The sequence below is a fragment of the Neoarius graeffei genome, chromosome 26 (assembly GCF_027579695.1).
Source record: "Neoarius graeffei isolate fNeoGra1 chromosome 26, fNeoGra1.pri, whole genome shotgun sequence".
NCBI classification, from domain to species: Eukaryota; Metazoa; Chordata; class Actinopteri; order Siluriformes; family Ariidae; genus Neoarius; species Neoarius graeffei.
Window position 1 is genome coordinate 2002615 of NC_083594.1, and position 25024 is coordinate 2027638.

Genomic DNA, 25024 nt, shown 5'->3' on the forward strand with positions numbered 1-25024 from the left:
TATATATATATATATATATATTAATTTTCATTTTCAGATTTCCTGTCTGTGTGAAACTACTTCAGGGGTGGAGCTTCATATGACCTCACAAGTGATATGCAAATTATTATCAGATGTTGATGTGGTACTGAGAAATCTTTGTTATCCAGCTAGCTAACATAGCTAATGTTAGTCTTGAAGAGGTGGTGGTTGTCATGGTAATGGTGAAATGCTGTATATGTGGACAGGTTTGGAGCTGCTGTGAAATAAATAAAATAAATCAGTGAGGAAATAAGGACGCAACTCGACTCTGAGATCGGACACATTTAGGCAAATTTACTAGCAGTTAACTAACCAGCTATATACTGTAAGGACTATATATACAAGGATATTTGTCTGGCGTCCTAATTGGCATAATCATGCATATTCATTGATCCTGCAAGTTGGAATGAGGTTGAGGATGTGGACTGGATGATTCCTCAGCAGCGTCTCGTCATCTTCATTCAATAAAACTATTTAATATTTTACTTAGATGGTTTCATGGTGTAGGGCGGCATGGTGGTGTAGTGGTTAGCGCTGTCGCCTCACAGCAAGAAGGTCCTGGGTTCGAGCCCCGTGGCCGGCGAGGGCCTTTCTGTGCGGAGTTTGCATGTTCTCCCTGTGTCCACGTGGGTTTCCTCTGGGTGCTCCGGTTTCCCTCACAGTCCAAAGACATGCAGGTTAGGTTAACTGGTGACTCTAAATTGAGCGTAGGTGTGAATGTGAGTGTGAATGGTTGTCTGTGTCTATGTGTCAGCCCTGTGATGACCTGGTGACTTGTCCAGGGTGAACCCCGCCTTTCACCCGTAGTCAGCTGGGATAGGCTCCAGCTCGCCTGCAACCCTGTAGAACAGGATAAAGGGGCTACAGGTAATGAGGTGGATGGTTTCATGGTTTAAAAACAACACATTCAGAGGTGACTGAGATATTTTTAAAAAGTATTTAAGCTGTGATTATCACAAAAAATGTGTCAATAATAATAATAATAATAATAATAATAATCAGAAACAGATTTAATAACTACACCATGTACATTGAGATTAAAACCCACTGAAATAAAGAATAAGAATATAGATTTCTGTATTTTATCATTGTCATGTAGTATAAAGTCATTAACATGAGTAAATTTCCCACGTTTTTCTCCTCCAGCGTCGCTGCAGCAGGACTTTATTATTATAATGAGGCTGTTCATCATTTATTATTGGTTCCTGCAGCAGTTTACAGCCCGACTTTTACAGCAGCCTTTGATTTACATCAGTTCATTACACTCAGCTCAGCTCACACCACCCAGCAGAGCCACAGCAAGTGTGTGTGTGTGTGTGTGTGTGTGTGAGAGAGAGAGAGACCCTTGGAAGAGAGACACGTGTCTGTTTTCTGTCTGTTTTGTGGCCTCATGATTTAGTCTGAACAGTATTTTCATACTTTAAATAAAATAAGTTGAAATAAAATAACACATTTAGACACAAACACTAAATTAAATGTTATTTCTAGATAAAATATCCACTGTGCACATGTTTATAATGTGATTTGCTGAAAGAGGAAAAAGAAAGCTGTTTAAAATCTGATGCTGAGGGAAAAAACGCCTTAATACCTGAAATAAACAGATCAGCTCTTCAACTAAAACACAGAAAACATTCAGAGAGAAACCTCGGCTACTTAAAAATGAAATAAAATAAAGAAATAAATAAAGCATTTCTGTTAAACTAAATAATTTTTGTGGTTTATTAATAATAATAATAATAATAATAATAATAATAATAATAATAATGTGTTGGCTGTTTGGCCAAAATCCTCAGTGACCTTTGACCTCTGAAGCTCTCAGGCATTGAGTCAGTTTGAAAGCCCAGCAGTCTGTGAGAATGAGAACAGCGCCCTCCGGTGGTGTGTTTTTATAAAAGCACTTCTCTCCTGCATGTCTCTCTGCAGCATCTCATTAGACTAGGTCGATTTTCAGATAATGTGACACCCCCAGGCATTTTTGAGTAAAAGTTGGCAAACAAACTTTTCTAAAAGTATTTTTTGTGCTGAATCCATTTTTGCTGTTTGCCAAGCTGTATCTCTTATGTGGAAGTCTATAGAGCACAAAATCTAAGACAACCTCTAAAATTTCAGTAAATTCCGTTTTTTTTATTTTACATCATGTACAACAATAATGATCAAGTCTAGGAGGTTTATTTGTAGTGAGAATTATGGTACTTGTATGTGACAAGGACAATTGCACTTTCATTTCTTATTGTTGTCCTGAATATGTCTTCTTTTATCCCTATATTTCAAGCAGACAAATAGAAAATCTTACATTCCTGAGTCATTTCATTGAGGATGCAAGGAAACTGTTGCCATCACATCAGAGTTTGTAAATTAACTTCAAACTTATACACAAGAACTTTAATTCAAAATAAAATCACTTTTTGCCATCATTTCTATTTCCATACAGTGTTTAAATATTGCTAATCATAGGGCTGGGCAATATATTGATATTTAAGATGTATCGAGATGGACAAGTATCTCGATATGGATTTTGAGATGTCGAATTAATCGAGAAAAAAAATTACTTTTTGGAATTACAGAGGTTTGGTCACCCTATCACTCTGTAACACCTCAAAACACTGTTAGTTGAAAGATAAGTAGCATTTAATATTGTGCAGTAGCATTTACTTGATTGCGTTTTCACATATTTCCACTGCATGCCTTCGGTTGGCTACTCCAGCGACTTCACTCAGACTGCCCGTGCTTCGATCGCCCATGCTGCAGTAGGCAAACATCTTACTGCGGAGCAGCAGCACAGACAGTTTTGTCCCACAGCAGTTTAAAAACTGATACAGTTCTGTCCCTACTAGCAGAAGTTTTACTTATTTTTTATTTATTTAGGGGGATTTGAAAATATCGAGATATATATCGTATATCGAGATATAGAAGAAATCGAGATATGTTTTTCCTCCATATCGCCCAGCCCTAGTTCATCACCATAAAACTCTATCCAAAGAGCTATATAAGCCAACATTTCTGGTAGCATTTGAAATATTTCTGTCGGTAAGATCATCCATGGAGTCTGTCAGATTGTAAGAACATCATTATGGAAGCTGTGTGTAGCTTGAAGCTAGACCAGTCAATACCATTGGATACCTGCATTATATGCAAAGAGTCCAAGAGAGATCAGGTATTCAAAGCAACTGAACAGGGCCTTCTCACATTAAAAGCAGCTGCAGAAGACAGAAAAAGGCTTCACGACACTAATTACAGAGATGCTATCCAAAGAGTGCTTCTTGTTCAGAACATACAGAATGTCTTCTGGCACCGTATGTGCTGCTTCGTTTACCAGTAAAAACCACATTTCTAGGCTGTATTTTAAATATTAGCCTGTTTGTTTTCTGTACCCAATAAATCTTCTGTCGCAATTTAAGATTTTATTTTTGAGCCAGAGCTGAGAAATTTGTTTATTTTTTTAGCCTATGAGACTGCCACTCTACTGAGTTACAAATAAAAAGACTGCCTAAATGGATTCAGCAGAAAGAATTACCCTTTATATAGTCTATAAACTCAAGACCACGAATTTTATAATTTAATATGGTAATTTGGACCACACACACTACCTAAAGTCTGTTTTTGAGAGTTCCTTTCACCCAATTGAAGCCAAATTTTGTACTTATTTAGCCAAGAGGTATATGCAACGTTCTGCTATTTTACTTTTTTCATACTGTACAACATTGAAGAGTTTTATACTGAAATACTCGAAATATGCAAATTATATGCAAATGTGCCCTCTACTGGGCTCCACGTATGAGATACAGCTTGGCAAACAGCAAAAATGGATCAGCGCAAAAAATACCTTTAGAAAAGTTTGTTTGCCAACTTTTACTCACAAATGCCTGCAACTCCTTATTTAAGCCCCTTTTTGCAATTCTGACCCAGTCTATGACGCTTTTCTGTCTCTCTTATCGTTTACATCTTTGATTTGATTTGTTTGTTCTGCTTTGGAAGATTTTTGTTTCCCTCAGGATATTGTATTGCTGGTGTCTGTTCTCGAAGTCGGGTCTTCTGGCTGATTTGTTGATCTTTGTTTTGTCTCTTGGTTGCGCAGCTACTCTAAAGTCTCCTCAGGTCAGTGAAAGGTGTGATATAAATTCACGTGTTGTTTATCTGCTGGTTAATGGAAAATGTCAAGCGTCTTGTAGTGTTAACAGGAACAAATCTAAAACAGTTTACACACAGTTTCCTTTAAGAGATTTTATTTCGGTGTAATGAAAGCCCCTCTTCTCACACTGCACACAACAAAGCTGGATCACAAGGTTTTCTGGATTCATTTTACATTAATCATCAATACATGTCTTTTAAAAAAAGAACCAAAAAAAGAAAGTTTTTTATTTATTTTATTTTTTTTACAGTGATAACTGCCAGGACATGCAAGAGAACAGAACTACTGTTAACTACGACTGATGCAGTTTATTTCTTCTCTAAGATTTCTAAACAGAATTCACTAAAAACACCGGGCTGGGAAACTTTTCTAACTTTTTTTAATCCCTACATGAACATTACGGAGGCAGCGTGAAGAAATCGTTTGGTTCAGAAGAGACGGCTTTGTCTAAACAACTACACGCTATATTTAATATCGAAAAAAATTAGGAAAAAAATCATTTATTCCACTCCAGTGTTTTAAATTTATATTAGAAACAAACAACAAAAAAAAAAAAAAAACAGAAAAAAACAAAACACCAGCATATTGCTACAGAACTAAAACTGTCGTAGTCCATTATTTTATTATATATATTTTAACATGAAACGAAAATGAAATATCAGTGAGGGGGAAAAAGCGGCTTGCGTTGTTAATAGGAATGTGCCCATGATCAGTGACACGATACACCACGATATTTAACAGCACTGCTATCATGGAGCATTTTTAGCGCCCTTTTTTTAATGCAGAGAATTTTTCACTCAGAAGAAGAAAGTTTCCAGATTATTTCATGGGTTAAAAAAAACAAAAAATTAAATCAAATATCGGCACAAGCAAGCCTACTTCCTGTTCTACTTCCATCCTCACTTGGCAGCGGGTTGCCAGATCTCGTCAGGAAGGATTGCGTGTTAATATTGACCAACATGTACACAAAACAGGACAAAAACTAAACAAAAACTAAGTACAAAACTGCCATTAAAGCAAGATACAGAGCTGTAAATAATTTCTGAATAATATAATGATGTCATGAACCTTCAGTCTTTCTGCTTTATGACGGTCCCAGGTCCAGGAAGTCTTTCTGGATTTCCGTTTGCACTGAAGGCGGTCAGTCTGTGAAGAGATGGATGATGGGATGTGTAGTCTTTGTAGTCACTGTGTTATTACGGTAAGAGATGCTTCAGCACAATATCCATTCAGTAAGATCGAGTTATAAATGATGGGGAGGGACAGGAAGCGTTAATGTCTCGACAAAGCGTAAAAGGTTGTGCGTCACTCGTGGAGGTGAGAAAGTCTTTCAGCGTGTAAACCTGGAGATTATTTTATTTCATACTGACGGAGATTGTGTATATCTGAACAAAGCAACTTTGAATTCAGAGTTGTGATGACGGATGTGGCTGCGACATGGAACTGCGTCACCATTTCAACACCGGAACATCTGGCTGTGAGCCAAATATCAGTTTTATTCCAGCGCTAAAAAGACACACGACTGGAATTAATGTCAGGAGGTGTAAATCATACCGCCATGGCAACAGCATGACCAACTCAACTTGATGAACAGGATTTTAAATATTAGCAGTATTATTGCTGAAAGATTAACTGGAAATCAGCCTGGGGGTTTTTGGTGCCATGAATAGATTTAAAAAAAAAAAAAAAAAAAAAAGGTTGTCGGGAGTAAATTTTATTTTATGCCAGCAATCTGCGACCTGATGATTAAAAGAAGGGATTGCACCAAAAAAAAAAAAATCCCTCATGCACCGTAGCATCAGGTCACATTGATTAGCAAAGAATTTCCGAAGTGTGATATTAAACCATTTGAATTCACTTACCATTTAGATTCGAATGTTCTGGCTAACGAGCATGTTACGCAGCAGTGACGCGAGCGTGTCTGTGGAGTCGAGTGTTACAGTAAAAATTTAGTCAACACAGTTATTTACACACAGCACTGATATCAAGTGTGAGCAGCGAAATCAGAGCGGAATAACGATACGAACGCGTGAAATCTGGAGAATGTTCCAGAAAATAAAATATTCCTCAGCTGTGTGAAAGCTGAAGATAAAAAGCAGCTCATGTTGCACAAAATGTCGTCGATATTTCCATTCATTTGCTCACTCTTCGACAAATTGCGTCGAGCTAAAACCGCAGGCAGATAGTTTTGCGAAACGTTGTTCATGATCTCAACCATCGAGACATTTTTCTTTGTCAGCCACAAACCAACAAAATGGCTGAAACGCTGCTCCAATAATCATTAAAAAAAAACAATAATAAAGCGAATAAGTTGTTTAAACATTAAAAAACCCTCCAAAACAGGTCCCGCTCTTAAAATAAGAATTGATAGCACAAACAAGGTAAAGAAGCGTTTCTCTTTCTCTCGCTCGCCTTCTGGAACATCAGTCTCGGTTTATTATTATTTTTTCTCCACCGCTGTGCGAGGCAGCAGTCAGAGAGCCAGGAGTGTGTTCATGTTTCCAGGTCCGTGCTGCTTCAGGAGATGGAATGTCAGACCGCGAGTCGATTCCAGGTGTTGGGCGGAGCTGGAGGCGGAGCTGGTAGAGGGTCTTGAGAAAATGGGCGTGGTTCGCAGCAGGGTGGAGCCTCCACTTTAGCCACACCCCTTCCCTGACACAGTCGTCTGTGTCTGAGCAGTCGGTCTGTTCTCGAAAAATTCTGGAAAGAGAGAGAGAGAGAGAGAGAGATATGAGTGTCTCCCCTACTTTGTGGTGTTCTCAGTTCTCTCTGAACAATTTTTGTAATATTATACACTGCGGGCGGCACGGTGGTGTAGTGGTTAGCGCTGTCGCCTCACAGCAAGAAGGTCCGGGTTCGAGCCCCGTGGCCGGCGAGGGCCTTTCTGTGCGGAGTTTGCATGTTCTCCCCGTGTCCGCGTGGGTTTCCTCCGGGTGCTCCGGTTTCCCCCACAGTCCAAAGACATGCAGGTTAGGTTAACTGGTGACTCTAAATTGAGCGTAGGTGTGAATGTGAGTGTGAATGGTTGTCTGTGTCTATGTCTCAGCCCTGTGATGACCTGGCGACTTGTCCAGGGTGTACCCCGCCTTTCTCCCGTAGTCAGCTGGGATAGGCTCCAGCTCGCCTGCGACCCTGTAGAACAGGATAAAGCGGCTACAGATAATGAGATGAGATCATACACTGCAACCCTGTGCTAAACTTCTTGGGCGACATCCAAATAGTTCATTAAACTGAAATGTTCGTAATACTGAAACGGACCCACTGGTAACACCACTCACTCACATTATATGTGACATTTTATGCATCAAATTTCTCCTCTGAGTCACTATCGCAGTTCACGGACTGGGTGAAAGGATCACGATGATTTTTTCGTCTGTTATGGAAATGATGGTGTATCGTTGTCGATGCCCACACACTGACTGACTCTGTTCTCTAAATCTTCATGATTCAATTCATTCAAAGGTCGTAAAATCACAGATGTCGCTTTTTGGGGAATTTAGTTTGCTGCCCTCAGGCCGCCGTTTTAGAATTCCTGCTGTAAGGACAAGGCGTGCCAGAGATTCTTTTATTTTAGTGGCTATTAGGACCCTTAATTCATTAAGAGACACCTAATTTTTTTTTACCTCTTATTTTTTTCCATAGTTATTGTTATTGTCATTGTTTAGTGGCTTGGGTGGGGGGTGGGCATATCTATTTGAGTAATGTGTTTGTGTGTAAATATATTTATGAACGTGTCTGTGTGGTCCATGTCTATGTTTTCTTAACTCATGTTCTCTGAATACCTGCTGCACACCAAATTTCCTTTTTTAAAGGATAATAAATCTGAAACTTGATTTATGTGGCACAGCAGGGCTGAGGGTATAAAAACACCACCGGTGCTCTTTAGGTGTTAAGTTTAGCGGTACAGGCAGTCATTTCATCCTTTTATCGATCCTTTGATCAGCGTTCTTGATAATTGTTAGTGATTGACACCTAAGCGAGGCTCGTCAAGCCTTTGTTTTATGGCATTAACACGTACTGTTAACTCGACTGCGGACTTGATTACTTATTGTTTGTCTCTGGGGGGAGCAGCACATGGCTCAGTGTGTGTGTAAGCAGGCACATGATGGATGTAATTGCAGGAAGTGTGTTTGTTTACAAACAGGGCAAAAACCCAAGACAAAGGCAGGGGGTGTGAAATGCACAACAGGCACAAACAGAATAGTGGAGGCAAAGCTGAAAGGCGGAGTCCAAATACACACAAAGTCAAAACACAGATCCAAGGCTTGGTAATGTGAGACACTTGGTACAGCATGTATACTTCAACTCTGTGTTTAGACAGTCCTTATAAATGCGTGCTGTGATTGTACTCTAATTCAGAACAGGTGCATGGTACTGTAATTAGTTCTAATGGTGCTGTGCATGTGTGGGAATCTGCTGCATACTCCGAGCACAAACACACGTGGACATGACAGTGATGGTTTCTGAAGACTCTGACTCACTGTTATTAAAGGCGGGGGACATGAACTTAATCTGTTATACACAAATGTTTGGAGTTAAAAACAAACAAACAAAAAACCCAGAGTTCGTTTGTTAGCGCGGGGTTGCAGTGTACTTGTAAAGTGATCTTGGGCTTTAAAAAGGCTCTATATACTTTAAAATAGATCAGATGACATCTCTTAGTCACAGCAGTGATAATATTAGCAGAATGAATAAACATCGTAACAACTGATGTTATTACGTTGTCATAGCAGTAATATTTAATATTGCAGCAGCATCAGTATTGATATTAGCAGCAGTATTAGTAAACAGTGGCAGTATTATTAGCAGTAGACATGGGGTAGTTGAAGTACATAGATACAGTATTGCCAGTAGAATAATTCATAAAGTAACTGTTCCCTCAAATCTATCTTTATTTTAAAGCAGGGGTTTTCAAAGTGTGGGAGAGTCAGCCCCCCCCTCGGAGAACAAATAAACAACCGCGCCCCCCTTACAATTTTTGTTGTTGCTATACTTAATGTTCCATTCGTATTTTTAAAAAAATGGTTGTTGTACACATTATTTTTTTTCTTTTTCACATTTTAAACATCTGTGCTTTTTAAAACATCTTGTTTTACACATTTTAAACATCTCATAGCATCGTTAGCTAGCACCTCTTGGCAGACAACACACTGTGGCAGTGGAGCATCTTCACATCCAGTCCATGAAAATCCAAACTTTAAATAATCGTGGTCAGACTTCCTTCTTTTTTCAGTCCCCCCAGGATTCCGCAGGCCTTTTTTGTGATTGTTGCAGGCTAAAATGTCTGATGTTGCGGGGGTTTCCAAAAAAATTGCGATGAAAATTGCAGTGTTTTTTAGGTTTTTGTTGCGATTACATTGCGGGAGGAAGTGAAAGTTGCAAGAAATTGTTGCGATTTTCTCTTTTTGTGATATGTTTTAGTGATATGTTAAATATTAAGTTATTACTGAAAAACTATTGATTAAAAAAACAAAGACACTGAGAAATGGTCCTATAAACAACTTTACCAATATAAAAGATTACCAGGACTACAAAAATGCAGAAAAATAGGCTTTACTTATCCAAATGCACCTGTTGGTTCTAAAGTTAAAGTGCAGAGAACCTCACAGCACAACATGAAGTTACCTTAAAATATAATATAAATGCCTCAGCTTTCATATAAGAAAAAAACTATTAATACTAGTACTGTGTGCAGGCAGTCTCTCCTGAAGACTAAATTAAACAACAATTATAAACTAATAAAATAAATGGCTCAGGCTTCATAGAAGAAAAAAAACAATTTGAACAGAATCTCACAGTATGATGCTGAAGCTGCCTAAACAATGGAAAATAAAATACCATTTTGGCAAAAATGTTGGCATCCATTAATTTCTTGTATTAAGTAAAAAAAAATAAAGTGCACACAGTCTTTCACTGTAAACATAACACACTTTCAGTGTTGCCAGATACTGCTGACGTTTTCCAGTCCAAAATATGTTCAAAACCCACCAAAATGCACTTGAAACCTCCCAATCTGGCAACACTGCGCGCAGGCTGCTTCTCTTGAACACACGGAAGTAAGGCGGAAGATAGTTTGTTGACGTCACCTCAAGACGACGCCAATGATTGGTCAAATTTGCGGGAAAGTTGCGGTGATTGGATATAATTGCAACACCGCCCTGAATTCGCGGGGATTGGTTGAATTTGCGCTGAAGTTGCAAATCGCAACATCCTGGAGGCTCTGTTTTTTTTGCTTGGCCCAGACTTTGTCTCCTCACTGACTGTAGCTTTAGGTACTAAAAATTTATCCGTTTTGTCCCTCACGTTGCGCCCCCCCTGAAGAACTCTGGCGCCCCCCAGGGGGGGCGCGCCCCACACTTTGAAAAGCCCTGTTTTAAAGTAAACCCACCCCCCAGTTTGTTGAAATTAGACTTTATTTTCAGAAGGTTAATAACCAGTTTTGCTGATGCTAATCTTACACTGGGCCTTCCATCTCTCTGGGCTTGGGACAGACACTAAGGCCGAATCCCATTTCACCCCTTGGACCAACCCCTTGGCCCTTCCCCTCCATTTTGCGCGTTCACGTGAAGGGGTAGAGGTATCCCAATCCCAGTTAACGCGGAGGGGTAGGGGAAGGGGTAGGGCTTCTGTACCCCTCCAAACGGAGATTTTCCTGGAGCTGACTCCGAACGAAGGGGTTTGAGTGATTTCCCACAATGCCATGCGGATTTCAGCGAGATTTCATGCGGATTTCAGAAAGATGGCGGTTCCCGCGGCGAAAGATTGTCATAAATGTATTTTCTCCATTATTTACGTGTTTTAAGTTGTTATCCAGAGGAAACACGCCGCTTGATTCGCTTTCGAGCTGAGAATGAGCAGCAATTTCTGAAATCCAAGCTGCTGCTAAAAAGCTTTGGGAGTGAGTATTGTTTTCGGTTGCTTGACTGCGTACGTTTTGTTCTGTTATTCTCGCTTTTATTGTTTACATAAGTGTTCTGACACCTCATTCTGTCGGATGTGGTGCACGAAGCGCCAAAGATATCCCATTCAGTGGTGTTAGTTAACAAATCACACCCTGCCAGCAGAGATTTCTGGTTCTGCCTCTGGCTCTGACTGTAGTGGCTGGTCGCAGCCAATGACGCATTTGGTCGCGTTTTGCGTAAACGTAAACGCTGACGGAGGTACGCGATGACGTATGCGATCGTTGAAGGGCTATCCCAATACGTAGGGGTTGAATTTCAAGCCCTATCCCTTGTAGCTCAGTTTCAAGGGGAAGGGCCAAGGGGAAGGGGGAGGGGTAGAAATTAGAATTGGGATTGGGCCTAAGCATGTGCTGTCTTGTACAACCCCAGAGGCTGGGTATTTCACCCAGTCTGTTCATCTCAACTGTTGTAATCCAGCCACTGAGTCATTATTCATGGTCTTATTTTACATTATGACTCTCACACTCAAGAATTCGCCAAATCTGATAACATTACTCACAGAGCTTGACATTTAGGACTGCCTGGTTGCCCGGGGAAAGTAAAGCATACATTCAGGTAAGTCGGACGTGTCCCCAACATGCCCGATTGAGCAAGTTGGGTGACTCTGTCTCAACTCATTTGAATATTGATTGTGGGGTCCCTCAGGGGTCAGTACTGGGTCCTAAACTGTTCATTCTTTATATAAACGATATGTGCAATGTATCAAAGATATTTAAGATGGTATTATTTGCAGATGACACAAATATGTTTTGTTCTGGAACAAATTTACATGAGTTAGAAAACAATCTCTTCAGAACTGTGCAGGTTAAAAAGTTGGTTTGATCGAAATAAATTATCATTAAATCTGTCTAAAACAAAAATATCATGTTATTTAATAATTATAAAATAAATAGGGCAATAAATGTACAGGTAGATGGTGTTGATATTGAAAGAGTTTCTAATAATAAATTTCTTGGGGTAATAATAGATGAGAGAATTAATTGGAAATCACATGTAAAATACATACTAATGAAACTATCAAGAAGCATATCTGTGGTGAGTAAAGCTAAGCACGTCCTGGACTATAATTCACTCCGCATTCTTTACTGTTCCCTGGTTTTACCGTACTTAAATTACTGCTCAGTGGTGTGGGGAAATACGTATAAATGTTCACTTCATGCAATAGCTATACTTCAAAAAAGAGCTAAAAGAATAATTCATAGTGCTGGTTACCGAGATCATACTAATTCACTATTCTTAAATCCAAAATGTTTAAAATTCAGGGATATTATGGACCCTTTTCACGTGACGTCACGACAAACGCGGCCGCCATTTTGGACATGAACTACCAGTAGTCTACCACAGCCAACAACGAGGAACGACGGCGAAGCATCGAAAGGAATATAGCCATCAAAGAAAGTTTTTACTTTCAGCAAGACTTCCATCATGCCATTATATTGTTGTGCACCTGGATGTAGTAACCATCAACACACAAGGCAAGATTTATCATTTTATCGGATCCCGACAGATGCTGACCGACGGAGAAGATGGATGGTCTCTAAAATATTGGCAAAATGATGTTTATTGACATAGCAATCGTGTGTAACGGGAAGCGTTTGCATATCCGAAGTGTTGTGTTTACATCAAAGATAAAATAAACCGATATGACAACGACTGCTGCTGCCAGGTTGGGGACACAAACTAGTAGAAAGGAAGTGTGCCAACAGTGCCAACAGACTTCCTTTGTGGTCGATTCTGCTTTAAGGTAAGATGCATTTAATTATTCGTCTGCTGTGGGTTTGGAATCAGTAGCCTGACCGATTCGTTCATGTTTGTGGTGCCATTTGTTTGTTGACGCGTGTTGAAATGGAAGATTGGTTGTTGACATGATTTCCAGTGATGCTTTGGTGCTGCTGTGGATCAGATGTGTTGAGTAGCCTGACTGTTTTTTTTTCTTGCGTGCGGTATCATAGCTGCCAACATTCTGAAATTGTAAATAGTAATACAAGGTTGGGTACTGAGTCTCGGTGGGGGGGCAAAGCCCCCCCCCACCGCCAAAGCTTTCTAGCAAAACTACCCTGAAAAATCACAAACAAAATAGTTTGACAAAATTTATTCTACAAACTAAACTATCATCTTACATTATTTTGCAAAGTTCTTTTCAACAATGGAAACAAATTTACCTGGAACTAGAATACATATCATCAAAGCAATTTGGCACAGATCAAACATAAAAGGAACCTCTTGTAATCAACACCAAACATAAAAATGCCTCAAAACATGCTTGGCACAAAGTGAAACGGCTCAAAAAAGTGTCAATTTCAACTTGCTTCTTCACATGACTACAAATCAAAAAGAACAGAATCAACAACACACCCCGGGCATCAAATCGTGCCGGCCAATCACAACGCAAGGTTTTTGTTTGGATTCTTTGGGCGGGCTTTTGCAGGAGTGACGACAAAGCTGCGCGACGCTGGAGAAAGCGCTGGTGAACAGCACGCGTTTGACTCCGCTTTGGAATCAGTTTTAGAAGAATTAGACTTGGAGTTTTCGTTGAAACATGAGCAGGAAGAGGCTCTCCGCTCATTCCATGATCGCTGAATCTTCACCAAAACACTCGACGCGCCAGTGGTGTCCCTCTCCACATGCTGTTTGTTTACCCCATAGACATATAAACATAGACGCTGCATTGAGCTGGCGGCCCGTTGCTGGGATACGTCAGAGTGTCCGCCATATTGGATGTCACAAATCTTCCCCGTAAACCAATGCAAGTAAATGGACTGAACTTCATAAAGCCCCTTTCTACAATAATATTTAACTCCATGCCTTTTATTCACCCATTAACACACACACATATTTGGGAAACAAACAGGCATCAAAACAACACGTATAACTTTTAATGTGATGGTTATAAATAGTGTGTGAAATACCCTGTACACTGCAAACTAGCGATAGATAGCTCAGGTAAGCTAATCAGTCAGCATACCGTAGCAAGCTACCAAAACCTGAGGCCACAAAGTGAGCTGAATGAGCGCCAAACTGAGTTCGGCCAGGTTCTCACGTCATACCAAAACAAAATCCATCACTGATTCCTTCCCATTCAGAAAGGTTAAAAACGTTCATCATAGTGTGGCACTGTATTCTCTAATTCTCACTGCGTATAACTCTACACCTCCCCGGTGGAGATGAGCTGGGAAACTGAAGACTGAAGGAACAGTATTGAAAAGTATTTTTCCAGTCTCACCTGTGAAAGGTAATCCCATGTGATCTCGTTTGGACGGTAAACCTGTTGGTACAGTAAACGCAGTCAATATGGCGGCGAGGATGACGTATGATTCTACGCAGAATGCGACGTCTATGTTTATATGTCTATGGTTTACCCTCCCCCACTGCTTTCTGTCGCTCTGACTACGTCACAGTCACTGTTGCGCTGATTGGTCAGAGCGGGTTCAAATACGAATCCCACCAGTGATAGACTTTGAAAATGACCCATGAAAATTGGCAAAATCGTATTTTATTGTAGTAAATTCGTATTTTCGTAATCAAAACGACAAATCGTAATAAATACGATTTATTCGTAGTAGTTGGCAGCTATGCGGTATCATTGTTGATGCGAGGTTGTTTTTTGAACATGCCAGTGCGGACACGATTTCCCCTGATGAGTTATGACTTCAGACGCGATGCGTGTGTGGAGGTGTGGAGTCTGCGTGATATGTGCGTAAGAGAGGCTTCTCATGTGTTTGGAGATCCGCGCTCCGAGACAAGTGCAAGCACCCCCCCAAGGGAAAAAAAGGGACCCCCCGAAAATATCGGCATAGTTTGAACACTGGGTTGGAGAAAGTAATGGCAAATAGTGAGTGCACAAACCATAGAAGGTAAACTGTACACAGCGGCAGGGCAGTGTGATGGTATGTCTACTTTTAGATTGTGTTATGGCCCTTTTCCACTACCCTTTTTCAGCTCACTTCAGCTCGCTTCAGCCCGACACGGCTCGCGTTTCGACTACCAAAAACCAGCACGACTCAGCTCGTTTCAGCCCTGCTTAGCCCCTAAAACTCGCACCGTTTTGGAGTGGGGCTGAAGTGAGCCAAGCCGTGCCGAGTGAGGCTGGGGGCGTGAGCAGACACTCCCCTGTGCACTGATTGGTGAGGAGGAGTGTCCTCACATGCCCACACACGCCCCACGAGAGCGCTGGGATCTGTAAACACCGCAAACCCGGAAGGAGAATAATTATGAATTACGAGAATTTCTGAAGCCTTATGCGCCTCGCCTCATCTATACGCTCTTGCCAGTATCTGTTGGCGTTGTCGGTGACAAAAAACCACAGCACCAAGACCAGCAACACTAACGACTCCATGTCCTCCATGTTTATTGTTTACTATTCGGGTCGTGAGACCACCGCTGAAAAGACCACTAGGATACTGTACATGGCTCTTCCTGTCACCGTTGCAACCTCTGAGCGCTCATTCGTATGCCCTTCAAATAATGTGCGCAGTATAGGCTATTGATGTTTTATTATGAGCCATGTACAGTATCCTAATGTTTTTTGTTTCTGAGTTACATGTTCGTTTGAAGGATTTCGTTTTTGTAGCCTAAAATGATGTTATGATAAGCTTTAATAAAGGGCCTGGTCATTTGCCCCGCCCCCGGCCCGGCTCTGACTTGTTCCGCCACTGTCACTGATGTCACCGTTTGCGCTGCTTAACGACATCATGTGACGTCCACCCACTTTCGCTAACTCCACCCAATGTGTCCACCCACTTCCAGCCAGCACGGTTCAGCGCGGTTGTAGTCGAAATGCAACTCCAACAGCCCCGCTCAGCTCGACTCAGCTCGACTCGGCACGGCACGGCTCAGCCGCGTTTGTAGTGGAAAAGCGGCATTAGCTTATCAATGAACACACTCGACGAGTTTCACGTCTTTACGACGGATACTTAAATGTGTGTTAGGTATTATTGTTGCAGTCTAAGCAGTCATTGTAGCAGCTAGATAAGTGAGAACCGAAAGGGTCTGTACCATAAACCGTTATTTCTTCATGTCCAAAATGGCGGTCGCGTTTACGAAGGTCACGTGAGTGAAAAGGGTCGATAGAATATAAAACTGCCTTAATAATGTACAAAGTAAGGAATTATAAAGTACCAAGGAATATCCAAATAATGTTCTCGGACAGAGAGGGGGGCTATAATTTTAGGGGGAAACTGAAAATTTGCAGTGCTAGGACAACGTTAAAAATTTTCAATATCTCTATTTGTGGAGTAAAGCTATGGAACAGTTTGAATGTGGAGCTCATGAAATGTACAACTATAAACCAGTTCAAAAAAAGGTATAAGGAACAGATCTTTATGAGGTATAGGGAGGAGGAATTACAATAACATGCTATTGTCTGTGAAGATTCTCAGTCATCCAGGTCATGGTAAACTGTGGGTGGTAAAAGAGAGCAACTGGACTTGCTTGAAGATTCTTGAAGACGTTTCACCTCTCATCCGAAAGGCTTCTTCAGTTAAGTTCAGACAGAACTGAAGAAGCCTTTCAGATGAGAGGTGAAACGTCTTCAAGAATCTTCAAGCAAGTCCAGTTGCTCTCTTTTACCACCCACAGAATAACATGCTATTGATAATATAAGTGTATATATGTGGGTATGGGTACGTATATATATATATATTATACAGTGGTGGTTGAAAGTTTGTGAACCCTTTAGAATTTTCTATATTTCTGCATAAATATGACCTAAAACATCATCAGATTTTCACACAAGTCCTAAAAGTAGATAAAGAGAACCCAGTTAAACAAATGAGACAAAAATATTATACTTGGTCATTTATTTATTGAGGAAAATGATCCAATATTACATATCTGTGAGTGGCAAAAGTATGTGAACCTCTCAGATTAGCAGTTAATTTGAAGGTGAAATTAGAGTCAGGTGTTTTCAATCAATGGGATGGCAATCAGGTGTGAGTGGGCACCCTGTTTTATTTAAAGAACAGGGATCTATCAAAGTCTGATCTTCACAACACATGTTTGTGGAAGTGTATCATAGCACTAACAAAGGAGATTTCTGAGGACCTCAGAAAAAGCGTTGTTGATGCTCATCAGGCTGGAAAAGATTACAAAACCATCTCTAAAGAGTTTGGACTCCACCAATCCACAGTCAGACAGATTGTGTACAAATGGAGGAAACTCAAGACCATTGTTACCCTCCCCAGGAGTGGTCGACCAACAAAGATTACTCCAAGAACAAGGCATGTCATAGTCGGCGAGGTCACAAAGGACCCCAGGGTAACTTCTAAGCAACTGAAGGCCTCTCTCACATTGACTAAGGTTAATGTTCATGGGTCCACCATCAGGAGAACACTGAACAACAATGGTGTGCATGGCAGGGTTGCAAGGAGAAAGCCACTGCTCTCCAAAACGAATATTGCTGCTCGTCTGCAGTTTGCTAAAGATCACGTGGACAAGCCAGAAGGCTATTGGAAAAATGTTCTGTGGATGGATGAGACCAAAATAGAACTTTTTGGTTTAAATGAGAAGCGTTATGTTTGGAGAAAGGAAAACACTGCATTCCAGCGCAAGAACCTTATCCCATCTGTGAAACATGGTGGTGGTAGTATCATGGTTTGGGCCTGTTTTGCTGCATCTGGGCCAGGACGGCTTGCCATCATTGATGGAACAATGAATTCTGAATTATACCAGCAAATTCTAAAGGAAAATGTCAGGACATCTGTCCATGAACTGAACCTCAAGAGAAGGTGGGTCATGCAGCAAGACAACGACCCTAAGCACGCAAGTCATTCTACCAAAGAATGGTTAAAGAAGAATAAAGTGAATGTTTTGGAATGGCCAAGTCAAAGTCCTGACCTTAATCCAATGGAAATGTTGTGGAAGGACCTGAAGCGAGCAGTTCATGTGAGGAAACCCACCAACATCCCAGAGTTGAAGCTGTTCTGTATGGAGGAACGGGCTAAAATTCCTCCAAGCCGGTGTGCAGGACTGATCAACAGTTACCGCAAACGTTTAGTTGCAGTTATTGCTGCACAAGGGGGTCACACCAGATACTGAAAGCAAAGGTTCACATACTTTTGCCACTCACAGATATGTAATATTGGATCATTTTCCTCAATAAATAAATGACCAAGTATAATATTTTTGTCTCTTTTGTTTAACTGGGTTCTCTTTATCTACTTTTAGGACTTGTGTGAAAATCTGATGATGTTTTAGGTCATATTTATGCAGAAATATAGAAAATTCTAAAGGGTTCACAAACTTTCAAGCACCACTGTATAAAATGTATGTATGTGTGTATATACAGGGCTCGAAATTCGCGGTGGTCCGGTTGCCCGAGGCGACTTAATTTGTCATTTGGTGGGTAATTCCTGTCACTAGGCAGCCCGGCTGGCTAGCTGAAAATAAAAAATATATATGAAGCAAAGATTCAGATGCACCGTCAACTAAAGCCGCCACATAGTAAGCGCGTGCCGTGTCTGTGTTAATCGATGTGTTTCTCGGCAGGACGGAAAACACCGAAGAATTCCGAATCATATCGTGTACGAATCAGGCTGTCAGTTTTTTCACTATTGCGCATGCATATAACGCATCTCGTTGAATATCGCGGTAATCACATGTATTGGACCAGGTGGGTGGAGCACAGAAGCACGGCAGGCCAGAACTGAGTTCTCAATTAACTATTTATATCACTTCCCAGCCACGCACGCGCACACACACACGTGTTCTGGTTGGGGAGAGAGAGCTCCCTTTCTCTGCTCTCCTCTCCTTTTAAAGGGCGTGGTCACTGGGGAAGACACACAAACACAGGTTAATCCCCATCAGGTGCAATGATTCCACCACTTACCTTCCCTGACTCCGCCCTCTATTCACAGACCGACGCTTGGCCACGCCCCCGCTGCCACATCACGTTATCAAATTTAATAGATGTGGCCACATTATCGCCCATTTAAACACGTGTTTTTGTTGTTGTTTACATCGACATCTGCCAAAGCTACGTTGCGATGTGGAATTTTGTGAAAGGTGTACAGAAACCGCCAGAGACGGGGACAAAGCGACCTCGGTCTGAAGAGGAGAAAAAGGCCGCCGATAATGCGTACGAGAAGGAGAAACTTATAAGCAAGCGTGGGAGCAGGGTAGGCCTTGGCTGCGATACGATTTTTATGGAATAATTAATTTTTTTCAAGTCGATTCCTCGTCAATATGAAGCTCCGAATGCTTTCTCTCTCATAAATGGTTAAATACAGAAAGCATGTTGGACATATTTTGGGTGCTATAGTCATGATAGTAAGTATATTTGTTTTCAATACTCGTACACCAAGTTGCCAAGTTTTCCAATATATTATTATTTGTTGATATTATATTATGGTGCTCTGTGTTGTTCTCATTTATGTATTTAACAACAGTATCAAAATACTTGGGTCTTGAAATAAATGCACATTAATCATGAACAATGGTAACGACTCTCTTTTGTGTTATTTTTGGCAGTATTCAGTGTTGGTGACTGAAATCTGAACACTCTGTTCAAACGGTACAGTTCCTTCAATTTCTCACAAACACACAGCATCAGTCTTAGGTCTCAACCACAGTATCGTGCTTGATGGATGGATGGATGGATGGATGAACACACACACGGTTATTGATTTTTGTGGTGTGTGTATGAATGTGTGTCAGTTAAATTTGTTCTCTTGGCCCCAAACACACACCTGAGATGAGCGCATTCAGGACTCGGATCAAAATCTTGAAAGGCATCAGGGGAAAGAGAAACTGCCTGGTTTCAGAACCTGCCTCTTTCGACTGAACCAAACAGATTCTTATCATCGCTGCATTCCTGTCTACGTGCTCATCAGCCAAAATCACTTCAACAACTTAAAAATCTGGGATGGAATTAAAAACCCGAGTTTACTTTTACATTTCAAAATGTGTTTATAGTTTTTGTTTTGTTCATTATTATTATTATTATTATTATAATAATAATAATAATAATAATAATAGTCATTTTGCTAAAACAGTGGTGACGTATTTTAAAAATAATACACCTTTCAACTCTGGGGTCGATGATATATTTATTTCAAGCCGGAAATGAAAGAAGGAAAAGTGTAAAAATTAACATGAACATCATTTTTAAAAAGCAAAAGATTATCAAGTCACCAGCTTCCACAGTGAGGAACACTGAAGATATTTCAGTTCCCACGATTTCCCCGAACACTGCACTCTAACAATTTATCACGACACCAGTATCACACAGTCATAATGGATTAATTCCGCAGCTGTCGCGTGTAGTTAATGCATCATTATTATATTTTATTATGAGATATTTCCATCATATTCTAATGTTCTTTTATGGAAACATTTTAATTGATTTTGCAACTGTAATATTTATATGATAAAGATAAATTATTTTAGACAATAAGCAATATGAATTTGTTTTGCTTTAGATATTTTTAGATACATTTTTTAGATATCTGAATTTTTATATATTTTGTAATTTAGCTATTTATTAATGTCTAACATGCATTTGATCATATTTAATTGTTAATTTGCATGAAATAAGTATTAACTTATTGTTAATGTATAATAAATCATATTTAATTTTTTAATGATGAATGTGAGATTTAGGAATTAATTTTGTTCATGTGGAGATTTATGTAATCAGTAAAATAAATAAGTAGGGATGAGTGAGTACAGCATTATCTGTACCCGTTAACCATATGAATTATCTGTATCCGTACTTGGAGTGGGCGGGGCCTAACCCGGAAGTGGGCGGGATTTAACCCAGAAGTGGGTCTGGTTGTCTTGAAACGGGCGGGGCTTTAACCAGTATGCTATTTTAAGCATGCAATTGATATGGGTTGATCAGAAATTGTTATATTTATTGCTGATTAGAAAACTATTTACAGGACAGCATCAGCATTGAGCTTCAGATCACTGGTTTTGATCACGATAGCAAACGAACTATTTACAGAACAAGTTTTGCAACAATGAATACAACACATGCGGTTGCAATTACGAAATGAAATGTAATGAACAAGAGTTTTCATACTCAACATAACTTTCTTTTTTTAAACTTTTAATTTTTTTATGATCAGTGTGATTTTTTTTTTGGTTCTTTTTTATTTCCACACCAGGTGAGAGTGTGTGTGGAGCTTAATTTGTAATATTATTTATACCACTACTACCTAGAAAGTGTCAGACACTCAGTGCGTGAAGTAAAATAAAACTGGTTAGAGCCAACTGACTGTTTAAAAAAAAAACTCCGACGACCGGCAGAGAGAGAGAGAGAGAGAGAGAGAGAGAGAGAGAGAGAGAGAGAGAGAGAAGCTTAATTTGTAATACTTATACCACTACTACCTTTATTTTTACATGAATTACAGCAAGAAAGTGTCAGACACTCAATGCGTGAAGTAAAAAAACAAAAAACAAAAAAAAACAAAACTGTTTTTAACCGACGGTTAAAAAAAGAAAAAAAAAATCTCCGCTTTCTACCAAACACCACGTCTGAACAAACCCACGTTTACCAGAACTCTACTGGTTAGAAGGAAGTACAAACTGAAAGAAAAACAAATTTGAAATTGAAGAAACCTGAAACATTAACAGAAAGAGACAGAGGGCTGTTCTCTGTGTGAGTGAGCAGAGCAGTGTGTGTAGGGGAGGGGCGCTGTGTGAGGATTTTCATTCGGCCGAGCACAGATATTGACTCGTATTACTCGTATAATACTCGTACTCGGCAAAAGTGCTTTATCCGTACCGGATACTCATTTCAGCCGAGTATTCAGCTCAACTCTATAAATAAGTATTTAATATTTATCACGCAAATCTCAAATTATGCAAATAAAGTAAAAAAAAAAAAAGTATATGCTTCATGTACATACAGTACATCCCTAAACACTGAATTATTTTTTGATGTTGATATTTGCGTGTCTGGTGGTTTACCTGTTGGCATCGTTCACACTGATACGGTTTCTCTCCGCTGTGGACACGCTTGTGTCTCTCCAGGTGATATCTCTGGATGAAGCGCATGTCGCACATATCACATGCAAATGGCTTCTCACCTGGGGGGGGGGAGAGAGAGAGAGAGAGACACACAGATTTTATTAACGTCATTGTGTTCGTAATCATTAACAGAAAAGTTTAAAAAATGACAACAGTTACCCCTCATTCTGCTCTACAGCATCTCATCTCATTATCTCTAGCTGCTTTATCCTGTTCTACAGGGTCGCAGGCAAGCTGGAGCCTATCCCAGCTGACTACGGGCGAAAGGCGGGGTACACAGTTACAAACCGTTTGCGTATTAGATTTAAATCAGTCGCTACAAACGGGTGAAAATTACACACATCATGGCTTTATACAAACTCGAGTTTGCAGTGAAAGCTGATAAACATAAAGGCACACTGGGGCAGGTTTAGTGCTCGACTGTGATTCGTGCAATTCCAGTCTGAACATCTGCAAAAGCAACGCTTCACCCAAAAAAAAAAATAAGGGGGGGGGGGGGGGGGGGGGGGGATGTAAAAAAAACAAACAAGCAAACAAACAAAAAGAAACCTACATAAAATATTAATGGAATTTTGTCCATAGCAGAGACTGGAAAAAAAATCAGTACGAAATCTATATATTTATATAAATTTATATTAAATTATGCATAACTCCACAAGCATGTTAAATTTAATTACTGATTAAATAATTATCTAGAATTTAAGATGTACTCTACATGTACAACCCCAATTCCAAAAAAGTTGGGACACTGTGCAACATAAATAAAAACAGAATGTGAAGATTTGCAAATCATGGAAACCCTATATTTCATTGAAAATAGTACAAAGACAACACATCAAATGTTGAAACTGATACATTTTATTGTTTTTTGAAAAATATCTGCTCATTTTGAATTTGATGTCAGCAACACATTTCCAAAAAGTTGGGACGGGGCAACAAAAGACTGAAAAAGTTGTGTAATGCTTAAAAAAAAAAAAAAAAAAAAAAATTGGTTAATTGGCAACAGGTCAGTAAGATGATTGGGTATAAAAACAGCATCCCAGAGAGGCGGAGTCTCTCAGAAGTAAAGATGGGGCAGGGTTCACCACTCTGTGAAAGACTGCGTGGGCAAACAGTGCAACAATTTAAGAATAACGTTCCTCAATGTAAAACTGCAAATAATTTGGGGATCACATCATCTCTGGTCCATAATATTAAAATGTTCAGAGAATCTGGAGAAATCTCTGTGCGAGAGACAAGGCTGAAAACTGACATTGGATGCCTGTGATCTTCAGGCCCTCAGGAGACACTGCATTAAAAGCAGACACGTGTCTGTAGTGGAAATCACTGTACGGGCTCAGGAACGCTTCAGAAAACCATCGTCTGTGAAAACACTTCATTACTGCATCCACAAATGCAAGTTAAAACCAGGTATAAACAACATCCAGAAACCCCGCCCCCTTCTCTGGGCCCGAGCTCTTTTACGATGGACTGAGGCGAAGTGGAAAACCATCCCAAGGTCTGACGAATCAAAAGTAGAAATTCTTTTTAGAAATCATGGACCCCACGTCCTCCAGGCTAAAGAGGAGAGGGACCATCCGGCTTGTTATCAGTGCACAGTTCAAAAGCAGCGTCTGTGATGGTATGAGGGGGCGTTAGTGCACATGACATGGGGAGCTTGTACATCTGGGACGGCATCATTAATGCTGAATGATATAAACACGTTTCAGAGCAACATGCTGCCATCCAGACCAAATCTTTTTCAGGGAAGGCCTTCCTTCTTTCAGCAGGACAACTCCAAACCGCTTTCTGCACATATTACAACTGCATGGCTCTGTAGTAAGAGAGTCCAGGTGCTAAACTGGCCTGCTGCAATCCAGACCTGTCTCCCATTTAAAACATTTGGTGCATTATGAAGCGCAAAATATGACAAAGGAGACCCTGAACTGTTGAGCAACTGAAATTGTATATCAGGTAAGAATGGGACAACATTTCTCTTTCAAAACTATAGCAATTGGTCTCCTCAGTTCCCAAAAGTTTACAGTGTGTTGTTAAAAGTAGAGGTGATGCAACACAGCGGTAAACATGCCCCTGTCCCAACTTTTTTGAAACATGTTGCTGACATCAAATTCAAAATGAGCAGATATTTTTCAAGAAACAATGAAGTTTCTCAGTTTCAACATTTGATATGTCGTCTCTGTACTATTTTCAATGAAATATAGGGTTTCCATGATATTGTAAATCTTCACATTCTGTTTTTATTTACAGTTTACACAGCGTCCCAACGTTTTTGGAATTGGGGTTGTAATAATTACTTTTTATCACTTTTGCCATCGGTACTTAAATTAACAAAAATATAAAATAAATGTAAATCAGTACAAGTAAATTTTTTAAAAAGTATGGCAGTGTGACCACAACAGCATTAACGAATTACTGTGGGCCCAAAGCATTAATTAATTTATTTTTTAAAAATTCCCCTCAATAAATATTCATCAAATAAAATGTAAATAATTATTTATATAACTTTATACAACTGATAAGCAATTTTTTTTTATTTATGGGTTAATTATTGCTGAAATATTTCTCGGCCTTTCAACCTACATTCATCGACAGCTTTTTATTTTCTTCCCCACTCCACCGCCATGCCATGTTTATTATTTTTAGTGAAAAACACAGCGCCACTGTGCATTATTTCAAGGTGAATGAAGTGAGTAGAACTTGTCTCTTTACACCTGGAATCCGAGTGTGTTTTTACTGAGAGGGGAAGAACACATACCCGTGTGAGTGAGGCTGTGTCTTTCCAAGTGGTAACGCTGGAAAAATCTCATGTCACACACGGAGCAAGCGTACGGCTTCACCCCTAAACGCACAGAGCACCAATTCTCAGACACTCAGCATTAGAAACACACCACGACACTGATCACCTCCAAACCAGCACAATGACGACCCCTGAACCTCCACA

General features: G+C 40.0%; 1 protein-coding gene across 10 annotated transcripts in view; it reads right to left on the reverse strand.

The window, feature by feature from the left end:
- Positions 1 to 4227: 4227 nt before the first annotated feature.
- The window catches only part of znf740a (zinc finger protein 740a), a 56766-nt gene continuing 35969 nt past the window's right edge, over positions 4228 to 25024 (reverse strand). For 7 of the 10 annotated variants that reach the window (XM_060910432.1, XM_060910434.1, XM_060910441.1 and 4 more), the window contains 3 exons: positions 24839 to 24922; positions 22024 to 22142; positions 4228 to 6850 (listed from right to left, as the gene is read on the reverse strand). In XM_060910432.1, the coding sequence (XP_060766415.1) occupies positions 6683 to 6850; positions 22024 to 22142; positions 24839 to 24922 (371 nt within the window). In that variant the 3' untranslated portion in view covers positions 4228 to 6682. The remainder of the gene's footprint in view (positions 6851 to 22023; positions 22143 to 24838; positions 24923 to 25024) is intronic. The other 3 variants (XM_060910440.1, XM_060910437.1, XM_060910433.1) reach the window with 1 other exon arrangement.